This window comes from Calidris pugnax, unplaced genomic scaffold (genome assembly GCF_001431845.1).
Source record: "Calidris pugnax isolate Ruff unplaced genomic scaffold, ASM143184v1 scaffold18, whole genome shotgun sequence".
Lineage (NCBI taxonomy): Eukaryota > Metazoa > Chordata > Aves > Charadriiformes > Scolopacidae > Calidris > Calidris pugnax.
This window is the reverse complement of record NW_015090812.1, coordinates 9,233,254-9,250,143: the sequence shown is the minus strand read 5'-3', so window position 1 is coordinate 9,250,143 and position 16,890 is coordinate 9,233,254. Positions and strand designations below refer to the sequence as shown.

General features: G+C 41.5%; 1 protein-coding gene across 1 annotated transcript in view; it reads right to left on the bottom strand.

The window, feature by feature from the left end:
* The window catches only part of EIF2B3 (eukaryotic translation initiation factor 2B subunit gamma), a 106,029-nt gene extending 89,417 nt beyond the window's left edge, over window positions 1-16,612 (bottom strand). The window contains exons 1-3 of the mRNA XM_014939524.1: window positions 16,537-16,612; window positions 16,169-16,318; window positions 13,422-13,561 (exon numbers count right to left, since the gene is read on the bottom strand). Of these exons, the coding sequence (XP_014795010.1) occupies window positions 13,422-13,561; window positions 16,169-16,316 (288 nt within the window). The 5' untranslated portion in view covers window positions 16,317-16,318; window positions 16,537-16,612. The remainder of the gene's footprint in view (window positions 1-13,421; window positions 13,562-16,168; window positions 16,319-16,536) is intronic.
* Between the last annotated feature and the right edge of the window lie 278 nt (window positions 16,613-16,890).

Here is a 16,890-nt window from a genome sequence, read left to right as displayed (position 1 = left end):
TTATTATTCTAAAGACTGGAAAGGGAAAGAACAGTTTGGCTGTGGGCAAGCGTTTTGATTGCTTGTTAGCGTGCTCCAGGCAAAACCAGAGATACCTCCTAGCAAATGCATTACTCACCACTCTTCAGATCAGAAACTTACATCCAAGGCTTTAGAGAATCCCTTTTTATCTCAGTCTCCATTAAGAGTCCTCCAATTTCCACACCTGTGACCTCTTTGAAGCTCTATGGCTGTTGCTGTAACTGGAGCAGGGAACCTCATTTATTTTTTGATGTATGTAGGATCTTGTTAGCTACCAACTGAAATGGCTGCCTTTGGCTGGGAATTCCCACTCTGCTTTTGTCATGTCCTTGATAGCAAGATTCAGAAGAAAATCATGATTTAGTACTTTGTTAGCAGACATGAAGCATTTACCTACCGTGCACTCACCCTGGAGCAGCAAGTTCGCTGTAGACCACCACCTTCGTAACTATCTACGGCACAGAATGGCTGGAATCCAGCACTGACCTCTCCTCATTAAAAGATGGAAGAAACTTTCTTTCTTCACATTGCAGTGTGAAAGAGGCTTCTTTTTTTTTTTCTATTTTTTTTTTTTTAAAGAAAACAGAAAAGTCTAATGCAGGAGCCAAGGGAGTCTCTTCTAATTTCTTGGATGGCCCTGAATTCATCAGGTGAGGATATCTTAAGGCAACGTGAATGCCTTCACATACGTAACCTGTCAGCATCACTGTTTATCTTCTCAAAGGAAGCTGTAAGAAAGATGCCAGAAGCTGGGGAGGAGACTTAACCCCAGTCCCATCATATGGCTCATCCTATGCGCTGTATCAGATGGGATCGTACAATGAAAACACCATTTTAGGTTATCTTTGTATCTCAAGAGCTACCATCCAAAATCAATATTTTTTAATTTACATACATATAAGCTAGGAACAGGAAAGATATTCAAGCCTGGAAGGCATCCTGTCTCCTCCCAGGAGGAAGTCTTATTACCTACTGCTCAAACTGACACATGAGGTGGAAAAGGATAATTTACGGTTATCAGCAACCAAAAGCAGAAGTTTAGAGATGAACACAAGTTCACAAGCTTATTAAGAATGTTTTCAAAGCAGGACTTTGATATTATGACACTGAACAGTAAAGCTTCTGGACTGGAACAAAAGCTTTGTAATCTATATCCTCCTCTGCTTCTGACTAATGCAATGTTGTCCTACTGACACTGTACTCCCAAAAATCATTTTCCCAGCTTCCTCCTCCAACCACATCACCTTCTTCACTGGTTCCACTTTCTGTCACATCAAGCTCAAGCTGTCTGCCCTCCTTTTAATAGCCTATCTCTTCTACTTGCCACTCACCAAGTCAACTTGTGCCTTACCTCAGTAAAAGACGCCAGCTCTATTATCTACTTGCATCTTCTAAAGAATGTGGTTTTAGGGTCTGCTGTCTTTTCTGTCCCCCTTTTTATTAAAACAAACAAACAAGAAACCTGCTACCCCTACACTCACAGAAAACTGAGAATTATCAGGCTATCAGTATGCTGGGGTGCAGGACTGATACACCAACACATATTGTCCTGTCTCGCTAGGCTCTCTCATTTGTCTGAGGTCAGGCATTGTCTCCTGGGTTCACGTCCAGATCGTAAGCACACCACAGAGAAGACTGGCCTTCTCCCATCTAAAGGCATCCAGAAAGTGTGCACCACCACTCTTGAGAGCCATGCATGCTAAAGCTCATGGGCGCACCCCGTAACTCAGGCCCCAAATTCACCAGTTCATGGAGAGTGAGCCTGGTGCACTGAATTCTCCCGACTCAACACACTGCAAGAACAGATCCCTTCTCCACAGTCAGGAGAACTCCAGAAACTAACGGTGGTCTCCTCATCACTCCTATTCCTGGAAAGCAGGTTTCCAGGACTACCTGGACGGCAGCGCTACCAGACCTGCTGTGCAGCTGATCTTGGACTCTGCCTCAGATGAACAGAAAGGAGAACGCGGCAGCCGGGCTCCAATCTCAACAGCAGCGGCGCAGCAGGCTTGCTGCCAAAGCCCAGAGCTCAAGCCCAGGCTTAGCACTTAATGTAAGCAGAGCCTTAGGCAGTCAGGTGCTGCAGTCATACAAACAATAATAATAAAAAGTAGTCCTAATGGAGCTCAACCGGCTCAACTTATTGAAGAGAAAGAAGGCCTCTGCCCACAGCCCGCAATTACCTAAACAGCAGAAGATCTCTCAGCAACACAACAAAAAGCAGGCGTGACTGGGTTCAGGGACTAGAAATCAGTGTTCGAGTTAGAAATAAAAAGCAAAGTGTTTTAAGAGGGGGAATAAATATGATCTGGAATAAAATACCAAAGGATATAATACACTATTCATCTACTGAAATGTATGAATAAAGACTTGCTATCTTTCAGAAACATTCACTAAGACATCCATAAGTTTTGAGGCTAATTCCTGTGTGCAAATTCCCTTACAGCCTGGAGGATCATAATGGTTCCTTGTAGTCTCAAACCAGACTACAAATGAAAACCAAGACATATACACCATGTGTCCTCAGGAATCATTTTGCCATCCCACAACTAGTATCAGCATGATCTTAAATGAAAAAAAAAAAACAACAACAAAACAGTGTGCAACTCTTTCCAAGGTCAAACCAAGTCATTACCCAAAACCCAGTCTCAACTCTGCTCCAACAGAAACCCCAAACACTAATCTGCTCCACAAAGCACAGGCTCAACAGGACCTGTCACTGTGAAGCACAGCTCGATGGCATCGCCACCTTATACCAGCCTGCACTGAACTGAGTGTCCATAGGTGTGGAAACTGATTAGCTTTGTTCAAGTGCTTTTTTCCTGTAAAACCAAATCACACTATGTTACATGAAAGTACTGTTTCAAACTGTAGATTACTATACTTTCCCCCATGCAATACTATTTTCTCCTCTAGCAGCTCTCCAGTTTTTCCAGTGATATCTTCTCTGCAGTAACCAGTGTTGTAAGAAACACATTATGAAAACTTCAAGACCTCTGCTACATTTTTAGCACTGTTAGTCCACAATCCAGAATTTTCACCATCTTCCCAGAGGAACTAACAGAATTTATACTACAGAAGAATGCTGAAATTTCCTTCAAGAAAATCTGAATACACAATGTTTTTCCCCTTTTCAGCACAGAACAGAGGAAAAACCATGTAGGTTTTCCTACATGGTTTCCCAGTTAACGTAACATGACAAAAATGCAAAATTCAATCCCAGCATCCTACAAGTCACTAGTGATCTTTACCACGGTTTTCAACAGTGCTGAGCAAAGCGACAGCCTCTGGGACAGCCTGTGCTGCTCCCAGTATCACCTTCCTGCTATCAATGTGACACCACCGTACCAGGCTGCAAAAACAGACATGGGGAAAACCCCCCTCCAGCACAGTAAATCCATGGCTTAATATTTGGCGTCTACTCCCTCCCACATTCCCCAATAACTGGAACTATGTACTTAGGTTAACACACGCAATTGCCTTTGATCTAAACAATTCCATTTTCTCTTTCAGGGGATGAATTCTCACTGAGGAATGTCACCTGCAACAGGGTAACCATGATAGCTGTAGAGCCCACAATTGCCATGAAAAGCCCCAATCTCCTAGGAGGGAGGGGCTGTTTAGATCCAAACTTGGGGATAATACACAAGTAGAAATCATGCAGGTTAGAAACAAAGTAAAAAGGCTGCAGACAGCAAGGAAGAAATATTATTCCAGAAAAATGTACAAATAGCCTGTGAATACCTCCTTGCAAATATCACCCTACCTGAAGACAGGGAAGCCTTGAGTCTCATGGGAAAAGGCCACCAACTTTGGAAGTTAGAAGTAAAAAATTCTTAAAACATCAGACCAGATGGTGACTTAACATTCTAAAAAAGGACATCAATGAGGAACACCAAACGGAGTCCTACACAACTCCTCCTGCTCTGTGGAGTCCAGGGTGGCACGGACATCAGTGATGCCTTCATATCCTCACCCAGACGTGGGTGACAGTATCATGTTCAAGGCTCACACACGGCCCAAGGCTTTGCCCTTTCCACTGACAGCACCAAAGGAAAATTGGCAGCTGGAGGACACTGGCTAACTTTTGTCCCCCCACTCTTAAAATCTTACTCTCTCTTTGGAAATAAAACAAGATGCACAAACTCATTTCACACAGACTTTTCGTTTCTTTGAACATTCATCACAGAATGACTTTCGAAAACTACAAACCTGAGTTTGACTTATTAATGTAAAAGACTTCCTATGCCTGACAAAATGAGCTGATAATAAAGGGTGTTTAACTGTTCTTTGCTTTCATGTGTCCATAAAAGTGTTGTTAGACAAAAAATGCAATTTTTTTTTTGAGGTTACCTTTACTGAAGCTGTAATTTTCCTTCAACACACAGTATATTAAGTTATATACACAAGAAGACTGTACTTTAAGTAGGGAAAATGAAGGATGATTTACAAAAACGAATGCTAACTTTTATTCATTCCCAAAAAAATGAAAACTAGTAGTAGCTCAAAAACAGGAAATTATTATTTTTTTTTTTTTTTACGAGGACACTTTACAAAATTTTTTTTCAGCTATATACATGTGCAAAGAGCTTAGTATGGCTGCAACTACAATAGATAGAATTTGTTTAATTCATCAGAAATGACATAGGGTCTAAATGAAAGCATAATTTGTAACACAGGAGAAATGCTGACAATTAACTTCTACATGGAAATAAGAGGTATTGGTTAACATAATGAGCACAGGCCTCAAGTTGCCAGGAGCATGAGAAGGATAAGGACATGCAGTGGGAGATGAAACAATGAAAACTGACAGGGATCTCAGGTCTGTCAATGACTATTCTTGCAAAACACCTATGGTTTTGCCTGTGTCTATAATGGAAGGCATCTTCTCTAGCCTACAATGTGCAGAACAGAAAATGCTCTAATAACTACTCTTGATCCTTACCTTCAGAGCTAATTGCCTCATTCAAACTTCTGGTGTTTTAGCCCTGATCCATAGTAAACCCTGGCAGCAAAATAATTAATTTAATTAGCTACATTCTTCTAAAGCTGAGTAACTTTAAAACAGAACATAACAAAAAAAATCCCAACAACTGTTTAATTCTCTAACTCTTACCCTGCCAGGAAAAATAAAGAACAGAGCAAAGTCCTGAACACATTCATCAAGCACAGAGTCAGGCAGGGCTATATCATTCCCCCCAGCAACATCGCCAGCCTGAGCACCTGCCAGTATTGCTGCTTTCTAAGACAATCAGCTGTGCTCTGGGAATGGGACTTGGGCACGCAATCCGTAATAAATTTTGCCTAGTACCTCCGTGGTGGCAGCTTTCAATCACAGCTAGAGAAGGAGACAAGATGCTACAGCCCCCACGAGCTGCTATCTGATACGTCTGCTTTTCCCACTCACCACTAACAAAATTGCAACAAGCAGAACCAGAAAAATCGGCAACACAGCAACTTTTATTTGTATTTTAGCCACTCAAGTAAACAGTGTTCTCTGTCAGGTCAAGCTAGGAAAAAGCTGATTAAATTCTTTTACTATTTCAAATAGATTTTCAAAATAGATGAATAGAGTGTTTAGTTAAGTCTTGCTCAGAGAGACAGACCTTGTCTCCTACAAATTAATTCAGTTTGGTTTTTTTATTTCCACTGACAGTACAAAAACTACATAACTATATATTATGGGGACTGAAGTTTTTCTTTCCATGCTCACCAAACTCTGCTTAGCTGTACCAAAAGGATTCAGATTCCACCTTCCAGCCGTTACAGCAAGCTTACTTACATCATGTGTTTGGAAAGGAGATTTTTCAACAGAGGAAGTGAAGCGCTTAGCCATGCCGTCCAAGACTCCACGGATCAGTGACCCTCAGCAGCATACGGACCACCACCGTGACATCACACTTTCCACAACATGGCTCCCAAAGATGCACATACCAAGAGAATCTGGAGTTTCAATCTTTGTTTATTTGTTCAAAGAAAGTTGGTTTTTCTTCTTCTTTTTTGGTAGCTTTTTAAGGTTTGTTTTGCTTTGCTTTTTAAGAGCTGTATTACTTTCAAATCTTACTTTTTGAAACTGAGAAAACCAGGTGGACCACCTGAGACGAAACGTTTCGCATGCAAGCACTCACCAGTGATAGCAGCAGAAGACATGCTGATTAATTCACACCATATTAGTCAGGGCTTCCATTAACACAACTAAGGGCTCATCAAGGAAGGAAAATGTGAAACTGTTCCATTGCTGTTACTCTGCTGGAACACCACATTTTAATCACTGACTGGAGTATAGTTGAGTGACACAAGGGAGAGAAATGCTTAACAGAAGATGAAAATAATATAGACTCAGTGAAGACAAATGCTTGATGCAGGCACACCCAATCCACCTCCTGCTTCAGCATGAGACACAGATTCATGATTTAACCAGGTTTCTCAACCTGCTGCCTGGAGAGGCCCCAGCCTGGGAGGTGGCGCCAGACAGCAGCTGCGTGGGTCTGGTAAAGTTTGGCACAAGAAACAAAATGGTCAAATATTAGAGATGCCTACATTTCAGAGGAACTAATTCGTAAACTATAGTGACACTCCCTACCTTTTTTTTATCATCTACAATAATCTACAATACAAAAAGGTCTGCAGCAGTTTGATGGATGGTACAAGCAAAATGTCACAGACACAGTTCTCTAAAGAGGTTTCCCGAGTTAAGTTTAGCCTTCTGCCATTCCAGGTATCACATTACTTAGTTTATTTTTAAAAAACCAAAGCAGTAAACAAACAAACAAAACCCACCCACAACAAAACTCAGCTTCTCACTCCATTAAGGAATTTTTGTCTTGATTACTCCTCTGGAAGACTGTTTCACAATCTTATTCCGCTCTGATTAAAACCTTTCTGCAATATTCAGCCTGTTTTCTCATAGCAAATTGAAACCCAATTATATTCTACTCTGAATAGCTTATATCCTTTTCCAGTGTTTATTCTGCATTTGATGCATTTGAGTTCTACATCTGTGCAGTATGCCAGGCAAAAAACCTTCCCATTGCCCAATAAGCAAGAGTATTAATTTGGCATCTCTATCAAAAAAAAATACTTTACCTCATACATTCTAGTCTTGTGTTTACCTTTCCTTCCCCTATCATGGTGGCTGCTCACCATCACCCTATTTCAATTAATACATTTGGAGTCGTTGCAATTTAATCTTGGACTCCTAACTACAATTTCTTGTTACTAATCCTCAAAATCGTGAGTTCTGTGTTACCAACCAAAATCTTGACACTACTACTGTGCTATAACATGGCAGGTCATGGCACATACATTTTGCATACTGGTCCTGTGAATCATCCGAAGCAGGTCTACTAATCTGCAAGAGAAGGCCTTTAAGGATGGTAGTAGAAGTTGAATAAATGAAGACTAAATCTGGACTGAAGAAGTCACAGAGCAACATACTGGAGGGAATGACTCCACTAAAAAGCCCCGATGGACATACCAGGAGACCTTACAAGTATGTCCACTAACACCAGCTACAGGGGAAAAGCCCCCCTAAGTGAGACAGGGAATTTCATTACATAAAATTTCAAGAGACATCAAAATAAGTTAACTTTTAAAAAGGCAGTCAACTGCCCACAATTATGAAAAAAAAAGTCACCACTGAAAGACAAGCTGCCTACAAAACAAAACCACATCATCTCCTACCACAGCATGCAGCAGACAGCACTTGCACCTCTTCTGTTGCTCGAAAGTATATCAGATCTCACCACTGAAACTGTCAGGACTCTTACTAATTTCCTTATTATTCAGAATGAACTCATCTGAATGCTCCAGCCAGTAGTGCTTACCAACAAAAACCAGAAACTAGGACTGGAGATAGTTATTGAAGAAAAAGTAATTATAGATGATTTTAAAAAGAAAAAGAAAAAACACACCTCTTACAGAGGCCCCCTTCCACACTGCTCCTGGCAGTTAGCAAGCTTTGGATGCTAAATTAAAATAAATAAAAGCAGGAACATGGAAGTTATCAAATTACACCCTAGCATCTGCTCTGTCACACCTGTAACATCATCCTTAGTTTACAGCAACAAGCTGAACATACTGCTTTACTAAAAATGCCAAACACCAACCTCATTAAAAAAACCCTTAATCTTGAAATACCATGTGAAGAAAATTAAAGAGAAATCCATAGCAAGATTGGTGTTTTCTCATCACCATGGAAGAGGTGTTTAGTTGTTCATGCTCAGGGGTAGATTAAGCCATCCTTACATCCAAATTGTTTGCTGATTTTTGTCCCTTATGAAAGTTTACCCTTTAGAGAATCTGACTCTTAATAAAGCATATTATTTCCTCCCTCTTACAAATTCTACAGGCTCCCTAGCAAAGCATGCAAAGGCTGTGTGCCTCCCATGCCTGCAATGGATCAAACAGTGATGAGTAACAGCCTAAGTGACTGATGGAGTAGGAAAGGTATCTCAAGAGAGCAGAATCAGAAAGTGACAGGAAAAAAAATGGATGTGCAAAGCAAGACTTCATGAAGGAGGTAGTTTGCTTTACATTTTCTACAAAACCAATTTTTTACACCTATGGTAACTATTTGTTTTTATTTCAAGCACTCCCTGACAAGTTAAGAATATTTTTAATGTAAATAATAGATTAAGACAATAGCAAAATGGCTCCAACCAAAGGAGGAGACTAAAACACATGTCCTACAAAGACAAAGAAAAGCATAAGTTCTGGCCTAAAGAGCTCACAGTCTGCTCTTACTAATGTACATTGGTTGAGATGGTAATTACATTTTACAGACTTAGATGATTCTGTTATTTAATCTATAAAAATAATTTTCTGAAGTTTCAAAGTAATAATTAACAATGATTCTTGAGAACAGACATGAACACATAGCTATATTTTAAAAGTTCAACATAAAAATACTGGATTGAGTAAATTGGGTGAGAGAACTGTTTTAACAGATTTGGAACCTAAGAATAACTGCTCAATTCATTGCTTGATACGATCCATCAAAGTTATTTGGTTTATCACAGCTCTTCGTTGTCTTCAAAAAAAATTAGTGAAAGGTTTTTTCCACTACTTTGCACAGATTTTCAAAAGCTGACAGGCACGCAGCTGAAGAAATCCATGGGGGTGCTTCTTTTTGTGTCCTGTAAGTCTTGCTGGACCTTTCTCACTTCCATGCTGCGAGTAAGGCAGTAACGCAAAAAGTACTAAAGTTTTCACTACGGAAATCACTCTGTGTGATTCGTGTATGTGAACAATTGAAAGAAAATGGAAGGCATTTAAAATAAATAAAGTCAATGTTCCTGTAACGAATTTACTCAGCTACAGAAGCAGACCTTCACCTTCCAAAATATATTAAATTCCTCTTGCCAAGGCCCCATCTGGAACAGGTGCATTCTCTTCACTCTTCATGATCAGGAAAGGTCATCACTCCAAACCTACAGGCATGGAAGGCTGGCTTGTCTCTCTGTTTAGGCTAGATCATAAAGTGGCAGAGACCTGTAAGCACCCCTATGGTGGTAAAGCTGCAGTTTCAATAAGAGCAGTATTATAATACCATCAACTGTCAGTCTACATAGCCTCTGTTCTGCCATTTCCAGTCCTACACATAAAGGAGAAAAGAATTAAGACTTTGCAACTGCGTTTTCATATTTTGAAAAGCATTATCAGTCCTGCAAAAGATGAGCAAAAAACTAGGAACTGAAAGGTCCAAAAGAATAAAACTGACAGTGGTATTAAAAGTACATCTTTAAACAGAGACTGGACATTAAAATGATAGCCATGGAAACTGTCATGAAGTACACAGGCTATAGTACGATCCTGAAACCAACAGCATTCTAGTGAAATGCTGGGATTGTCCACAGGAAAGCAATTAAAGGACCTGATCAACAATTGTAACAAAGTCCTTAAATTGTTTTCATATCCCTGTATAAAAAGAAGCATTTAAGAAATAAATCAGTAACTCCTATATGCACTTTTTGCTCTTTGACGACATCATTTTAAGTGCTGGACATTAATTACTTAGTGTAAAACATGAATGTTATATTACTCAATGAAAAAAAATAATACAAACACAGATAGGAAAAAATCCCTAGCAGTTTCTACTTCATATGCTGCAAAATGATTTTTCAGTTACTTAAATTTAGACCAATGCATTCGCAAATTAAGGACCTTTTAAAAGTCATAATCTAGCACACACTGAAAAAAACTCTCAACAGTCGCAATTCAGAAAATGGACTACTAAGTTTCTACTTCTATAGTTTCCACTTAAAATAGTTTCAACTTGTGTTTAATCTCTTGTCCTGCTGGCTTTTTCAAGGTGGGGAAACAAAGTATGCAATAGACACACAGTATAGAAAGACTATGATGTTCACAAAACCATGAGAGACTTGGGACACATGTCCAGTTCCCAGTACTGTTACAACTTTCTTTAATGTAAATTCCTTCATCTCTTTAAGCCTCGGTTCTCAGCCATAGAGTTGTGAAGACCAACTGGTCACTGGTGTTAGCTATTCAGACACCAGAATTGGACATTTAAATAAAAACAAACAAAACCACCCCACCACACAATTCAATTAAAGACCTACTGGTAAAGAACAGGCCAGACAGACATCCAGGTCTAGGAACCCAAAAAGTGGAACTTATGGGACCAAGTTCTCTGTCATTCATCACTTCCCAAGCAGGTGTCTTTAGAAATCAAGGTTAGCATGATATCTTTATTGTGTGAAGGATCCAAAAGCATACATTCAGACTTTTAACGAATAAAAAAACCTAAAGAAGTTGCTGCCTTGTCAATCAGGTGTAAGCTGAGATAGCCAAAAATAACAGGAAGAGTTCCAACAAAGCAAAGAACATCCATCTACTATATCAAAGATAGAAAGATGTCAAAAAAAAAAATAATCCTGTGTGTGTAGAGTGGGCGAACAGCAAACAAAAACCTGAACATAACAGGAAGAGTTCCAACAAAGCAAAGAACATCCATTTACTATATCAAAGATAGAAAGATGTCAAAAAAAAAAATAATCCTGTGTGTGTAGAGTGGGCGAACAGCAAACAAAAACCTGAACATGCTTCCTTTGCTCTCATGAACTTCTGAATGATCAGGAAAGAGTAAGAATGGTGGGTGGAGTCAGCTGCTTGTTACCGTGATCCAAGACAGTCAATTTTACCTGCCCCCAAAACTGCCAGCACCAAAAAGTTACAAAACAACAGTGCAGACTACCTTCCCTCAGCCCTTTGCACGTAGGCATTCTCATGCTACTCATGAACGCAGTTCTGTAAATCTAATCTCAACACCTAATCTTTACAGTATCAAACTTCATTAACCAAGGTGCAACACAGCAAAAAGGCCTGCCATTGCAGGCACAGCAAGCAGCAACGCTGCGCTGGTGGAACTGCCTCAGTCAAACATCAGACAAGGCAGAAAGCCATGAGATTTTATGCTTTAGAGTCATTTAACATTTATGCGCATCTCAAGATCAGCAGTTCAGCTAGTCTTAGACATATTTCTTACTGTGCATTTAAAATGCTGGCTTTACTCCATGTCACTCGCATTGCACACAAGCAAGTTGTCTATACTGTGCCACGTTACCTCATTTTTATTGAGCATACTTGCTCTTGTGTCTGTGGGCTATTAACTCAATTTGCAACAAATAAAAGTTTCAGCAACTAGTTTAAACTCCTCATCAGACTTTTGGCATGGGTTGCAAAAAGCCTGCCAGCAAACTATGGCCACAAGCAACAGTTTTTTTCACCAGGGCATTCTTCAGTGAGATCTCTCTCCTGCTAAACTGTAGACATAACCAACATACTGCAGCTTTTCAGCTACCTTTACTGTGTAGTTCTCTCACCTATATCACACAGGAGAGGCTATACCCTGCAAGACGTGAACCAGTGGTATGCATTTACTAGAGGAATGACTCCAAAATACACAGTGCGGCAACCTGCTCAAGAACTTAGTGTAGACTATTTCAAATAAGAGACCACTTTGTCCTCTCTGGCCAGACAAGCAAGACATGGAATAAAAAAGGCAGAAGCAATACACAGCAGCTGACTGAAGAAAAGCTGTGTGGTTTTCAATACTACCTCACATCTTCTCTAAGCCTTTTTTCTGAAAAATAAACAGAAGATCAACACTGCCGCCTCTGAAGACACAGTCTATTTTCTTACCCCCACACGCTTCACTGTTGCCTCCCAGGCCACCCCCTAAGCAAACTTGCCTGGATTCCCAAAAAGAGGGGCTCCCAGACAGCTGGACTCATCGCTCTGATCAGGCAATAAAACTGTAAGGCCAGGGTCACAATTTGAAGAGGAAAGATATTTCATTACTGCATGCACGTATTTAAAAAATACTGCCAAACTGAGTTATGAGAGAGTGCGATTCTCCACATGACAGAAACGTTCAGTTAAATTAAACTGATTTTGTTGATTTTGCTTTTCCTCTTTATATCTTCTCTTCACCCTCTAAATTATTCTGGTCTGTGTATTAATCCCTGTCCGAATCTCTCTCATTATACCACCTAGACACTCACATATGCCTGGAAAGTTTCGTCTGGTCTCAACTGGAGTCTTTTGCTAGGGAATACATGGCCTGTAATACTGCAATTTATTACCTTCAAAAAGAGCCTGAAGACAAAAAGACACCTCAGGACTTAAACGGTCCATTGATGTTCTGTTGCAACTTTTATTTAAACAGCCAATTTGGCTAAGATGGCCTAAACAGACAGGGAACAAATCAGAAAGATTAAGTGTATGACAATGACAAAAACAAAATTCCATCCCAGAAAGCAGCATTTCTGCCTTACATGGGAGTGTTTTAATTGCGCAGCTGGAAATTAAAATTCTATGAACTGGTGTTTTTATTAGAACAGCAGCCCTTTATCACATTTGGGCACTGTTTATCGAGGAGCTTACCGTATGACCAAGCCAGCAAAGCAGAAAACTGAAGCACAGAGCAAGACGCTGGCCTCATGGCGCAGGAAAGCCCGTGGCAGGGCCAAGAACCGAGCACAAGCTTCCTTACGTATCAGCGTATTGCCTAAGCTACAACAAAGAACATTTGTGCAGAACTACTTCCCCAAGCACTAACTGGACAACAGCTATCACACATCCTATCAAAAAATGTATGAACAAATACAACCTTTTAATTACCTTGTCAGAAAGCTAACACTAACTAAGAAGCAGCCAGTGCCCAGCCTGGATTTACTCCAGCCTTCCCAGCTGTCAATTCTAGTCATTTGAGTTCCCCCATGAGGTAACCTTTACAAAATTCAGCTCTTCTGAGAATCAGGAAATTCAGTTACCCACAATATCATTACGTGGGACAGGTCTTAAAGCACAATGCAAAAAAAAAAAAAATTATTAGAAACAAATGCCTTCCAGGCAAGTTCAATAAAAGACAGTAATACCTTAATTTTCTGGTGAATATGCCTCAGTGAATCTGCTGTACCCATGTCCATGTTGTCACTGATGCACACAAAATCCAGCTTCATTTTTGTATCCAAGTTTAACATCTTTTGGATTTCCTTCCTTGTAATCACAATGACCTCTAGAACAGAGAAAAGAGCAATGAAATCAAGCAAAAAAAAAAGCCCAAAATATATTAATCACAAATAGAATACTTTCACTTTTTATTTACAAAGCCTGATGGAACTGTCAAAAGCCTTGAGTAACATGACATGGTTCTACAAACCAAGCACTTTTGGCAACAGTAACTTTGGCAAAAGAGAAACTCCTATTGAATATGAAAACAATCTCTCCTTTTTTGTGTGGGTGGAGGGCTGTTATTGAAAGGGACACATGCATGTAGGTGGCATGAGTCAGCAAGACAGAAGTATATTCTATCGTTAGCAAGTGACCTCAAACCATACATCCTCAAACAGGCCAACGAGACCCTGCATTAATGTCACCAACACATTAGACCTTTGTCTTTTGCCCATCCTGATCCTGTATAATCCTCTGTGGACAACACCACCAACCACAGTTTTACAATGCAATGGTTAAACTATTTCACAGCATCAGCTTCGCAAGGGAGTGAAGTAATGTATTGGCAACAAATTCATTCCATCTACAAAAGACAGAAGGTAAATGCATATTTGAAGGATATCAACAGTGGCATGAAAGCATATTTTCCAAAATGAAGATTCTGAGAACAGAAGCTCTGCAAAGACAAGACTGAGTCAAACCCTCAAACTAAAATATCCCACCCCACAAAAAAAAAAACAAAAACCAGCCAAACAATACTATAACATTGTACTCCATATGCAATTTTAACAGAGAAGTACAGGAAATAATACAGCCCTCAGCTTAGGAAGCTCCTGTGGTAAGATGAAAACACACTAAGAATAAATCTGAATTTATCCTGAATGTGTTAACAGAAAAGAGGAAGGAAGTATAAACATGAGGATTGTGTGGTGGTTTGGGTACCAGAGATACAGGAGGGCTCCCCTCCCACTCCCATACTGGGTGCCAACTTGGAGTCAAAACAGGCTGAAGAACCTAGAGACGGGGATTGAAAGCACACCTTGAACTGGGGAAAAAAGTAACTGATGGAGAGGGAATTAGTGTCCAGTGGAAGTTATAAGCAGTTCAGCATAAATCTGGTGAGCTGGACAAAGGTCTCCTAATATTAGGAAAGATGAAGCACTTGCAGTTGGGACAGAAGGAATGCAGTGAATCACACTGTGGGACACCTATTTACTAATATAAGCACGTATGAGGAACTAAAGCCTCCTATAATACTTAGAATTATGATCCAGGGAGAGAATTTGTGCCACTGGAGTATTAATGCAGAAACATACAGCTTGGTCAGGGGGCAGAAGCAAGACAGGAGCAGGTAGGTGGCAGCTCACTTACTGAAGCTGCATACACGACCCTGCATGTCCAAATTTTCATAGGGGATAGATGAGCTGAAGAGCTACAGGTGAGAAAGGAGACAGATCTGACCATGATATCACCTACTAGTGGTCAACAGCATCAAGTGGAAAAGGTTATTTCTGAATAATTATAAAAAGTCACAAAAAGCACAAGACTGCTTGCAGAGAAGCTTTTAGCTACCCATATATCCATATCACAGCCAAACAAAGTAGAAAAAACAGTCAAAGAAAGTAGACATTCAGAAAGCAGACTTCAACTAACAACAGGCAAAAAGCAACTCCAAGGGGAAAAAGTTCTTAAGGACTTTTTTAGGAAACAAAATAAAGGCAAAGTCTTAAATTTGCTTTTTTCTTTTGTCCTTTCATTCTGAAAGTAAGAGCTGACCATGCTCTAACATGGCCTAACCATGAGATGGCTAACCATGGGCCGATATTTACATTTTCACAGAGAAAAGAAGAAGTCACAAAAGAAGCCACATTCTTGGGATGGAGTATAAAATAATTGCAGTGTCATGTAGGAGAAGAAAAAACAGAGATGCAGAAAGGCAAAGGACAAATATAAACATGAAAAAAACAGAGCCACGAGAAGCATCAGGAAGAAGTTTTATATATAGCAGGGGGAACACCACGGAAAGACTTGGTTCACCAATCAAAAAGTAAACAAAAACCTAAACCTAGAAAATACTGAAGAACCTCACTATATACTACACACTGTTTTAGCCTGCCCATGAAACAAGGCCCACAGGCATTACAAGTTTGCCACTTCCCCTGCCTTGTTCTGTCGAAAACCTAGCACTTGACTCCATGCTACAACAACAAGGACTAAGGGCCTCAGACAGAGCAAGTAACCGTGAACTTCAGGCCAGACTAAAACAACAAACCAAGAGATATCCCAAGAGAGCTGACACGCTTCTCACGCCACTCTCATCAATGATTCACAGAAAGAAATTAGAGACTCCCAGTTAACAACACTGGCAAAGACACTGAAGTTGGGAAAAGCATATAGATGGAAAAAGCCTTAGCAAGAGAAGAAGAGGGGGAAGGAGGCAAAGGCACAGGAAGTACCTGTTAAGAAAAGGATGTGACATGGGCCAACTGTGTATCTCTAATGCAGAGACCACCTGCTAAAGCAAATGCCCTGCTCAACAAGGCATCTGTGAAAGGACATTAGAACTAGGTGGGCGACAAACAGGCATGGCAGAGGTGGCTATGGGAAGCCTGAAGAGACCAGGGTAAGCACGTCGTCTCCACCCACACCCCAAGTAACCACTGCGTCTCACCTTCAAAGCCGGCGCGCTCCAGGAGGTTCAGCGGGTACCAGAGCAGGGGCCGGTTGCCCACCGGGAGCAGCGGCTTCGGGATGCTGGACGTCAGGTCTGTCATACGGGAACCACCTCCCGCTGCCATCACCACGGCCTGGAACTCCATTGCTGCAGAGGGAGCACAGGGGCAGAGCCGCACTCAACCACGGCAGAACCGGGAAGGGCCGGGCCAGGCCGAACCGAGCCAAGCTAGGACCGGTTCGGTTCAGCCTCGCCTATACTTTAGCCGCCAGCACTTCTCAGAGGCGTGCGTCGTCTCCCCGCCTCCCCCTCGCCCCTCACAGCCCGTGCGGAGGCGCCAGGCCTCCCCCCCGCCCCGCCGTTACCTCCGCTCTACCGGCCGCCGGCTCCCAGCGCCTCACTGACAGGACAGCAATGGCGGCGCCGGCGCGCATTGCGCATGCGCGCGGAGAGCCGAGCGGCTCGATTGGCGGAGAGCGCCGATAGGCTCGATTCCCCTTCCTCGCCGTGCTGCCATCGGCTCCTCCCGGCCAGGGCAGCGAGAAGATCACCGAGTAAAGGATTGCGGGCTGCGGAGTCATGGATCGTCGCGGGGATTGGGGGGGGAGGGCTCGGTGGCACAGCGCCCCCAGGCGGCCGGAGGTGGGGCTGCAGGAGGGGGGGTTGGAGACTAGGGAGCTGCAGGCAGGGGGATCTGGGGACCGGGGAGCTGGAGGCAG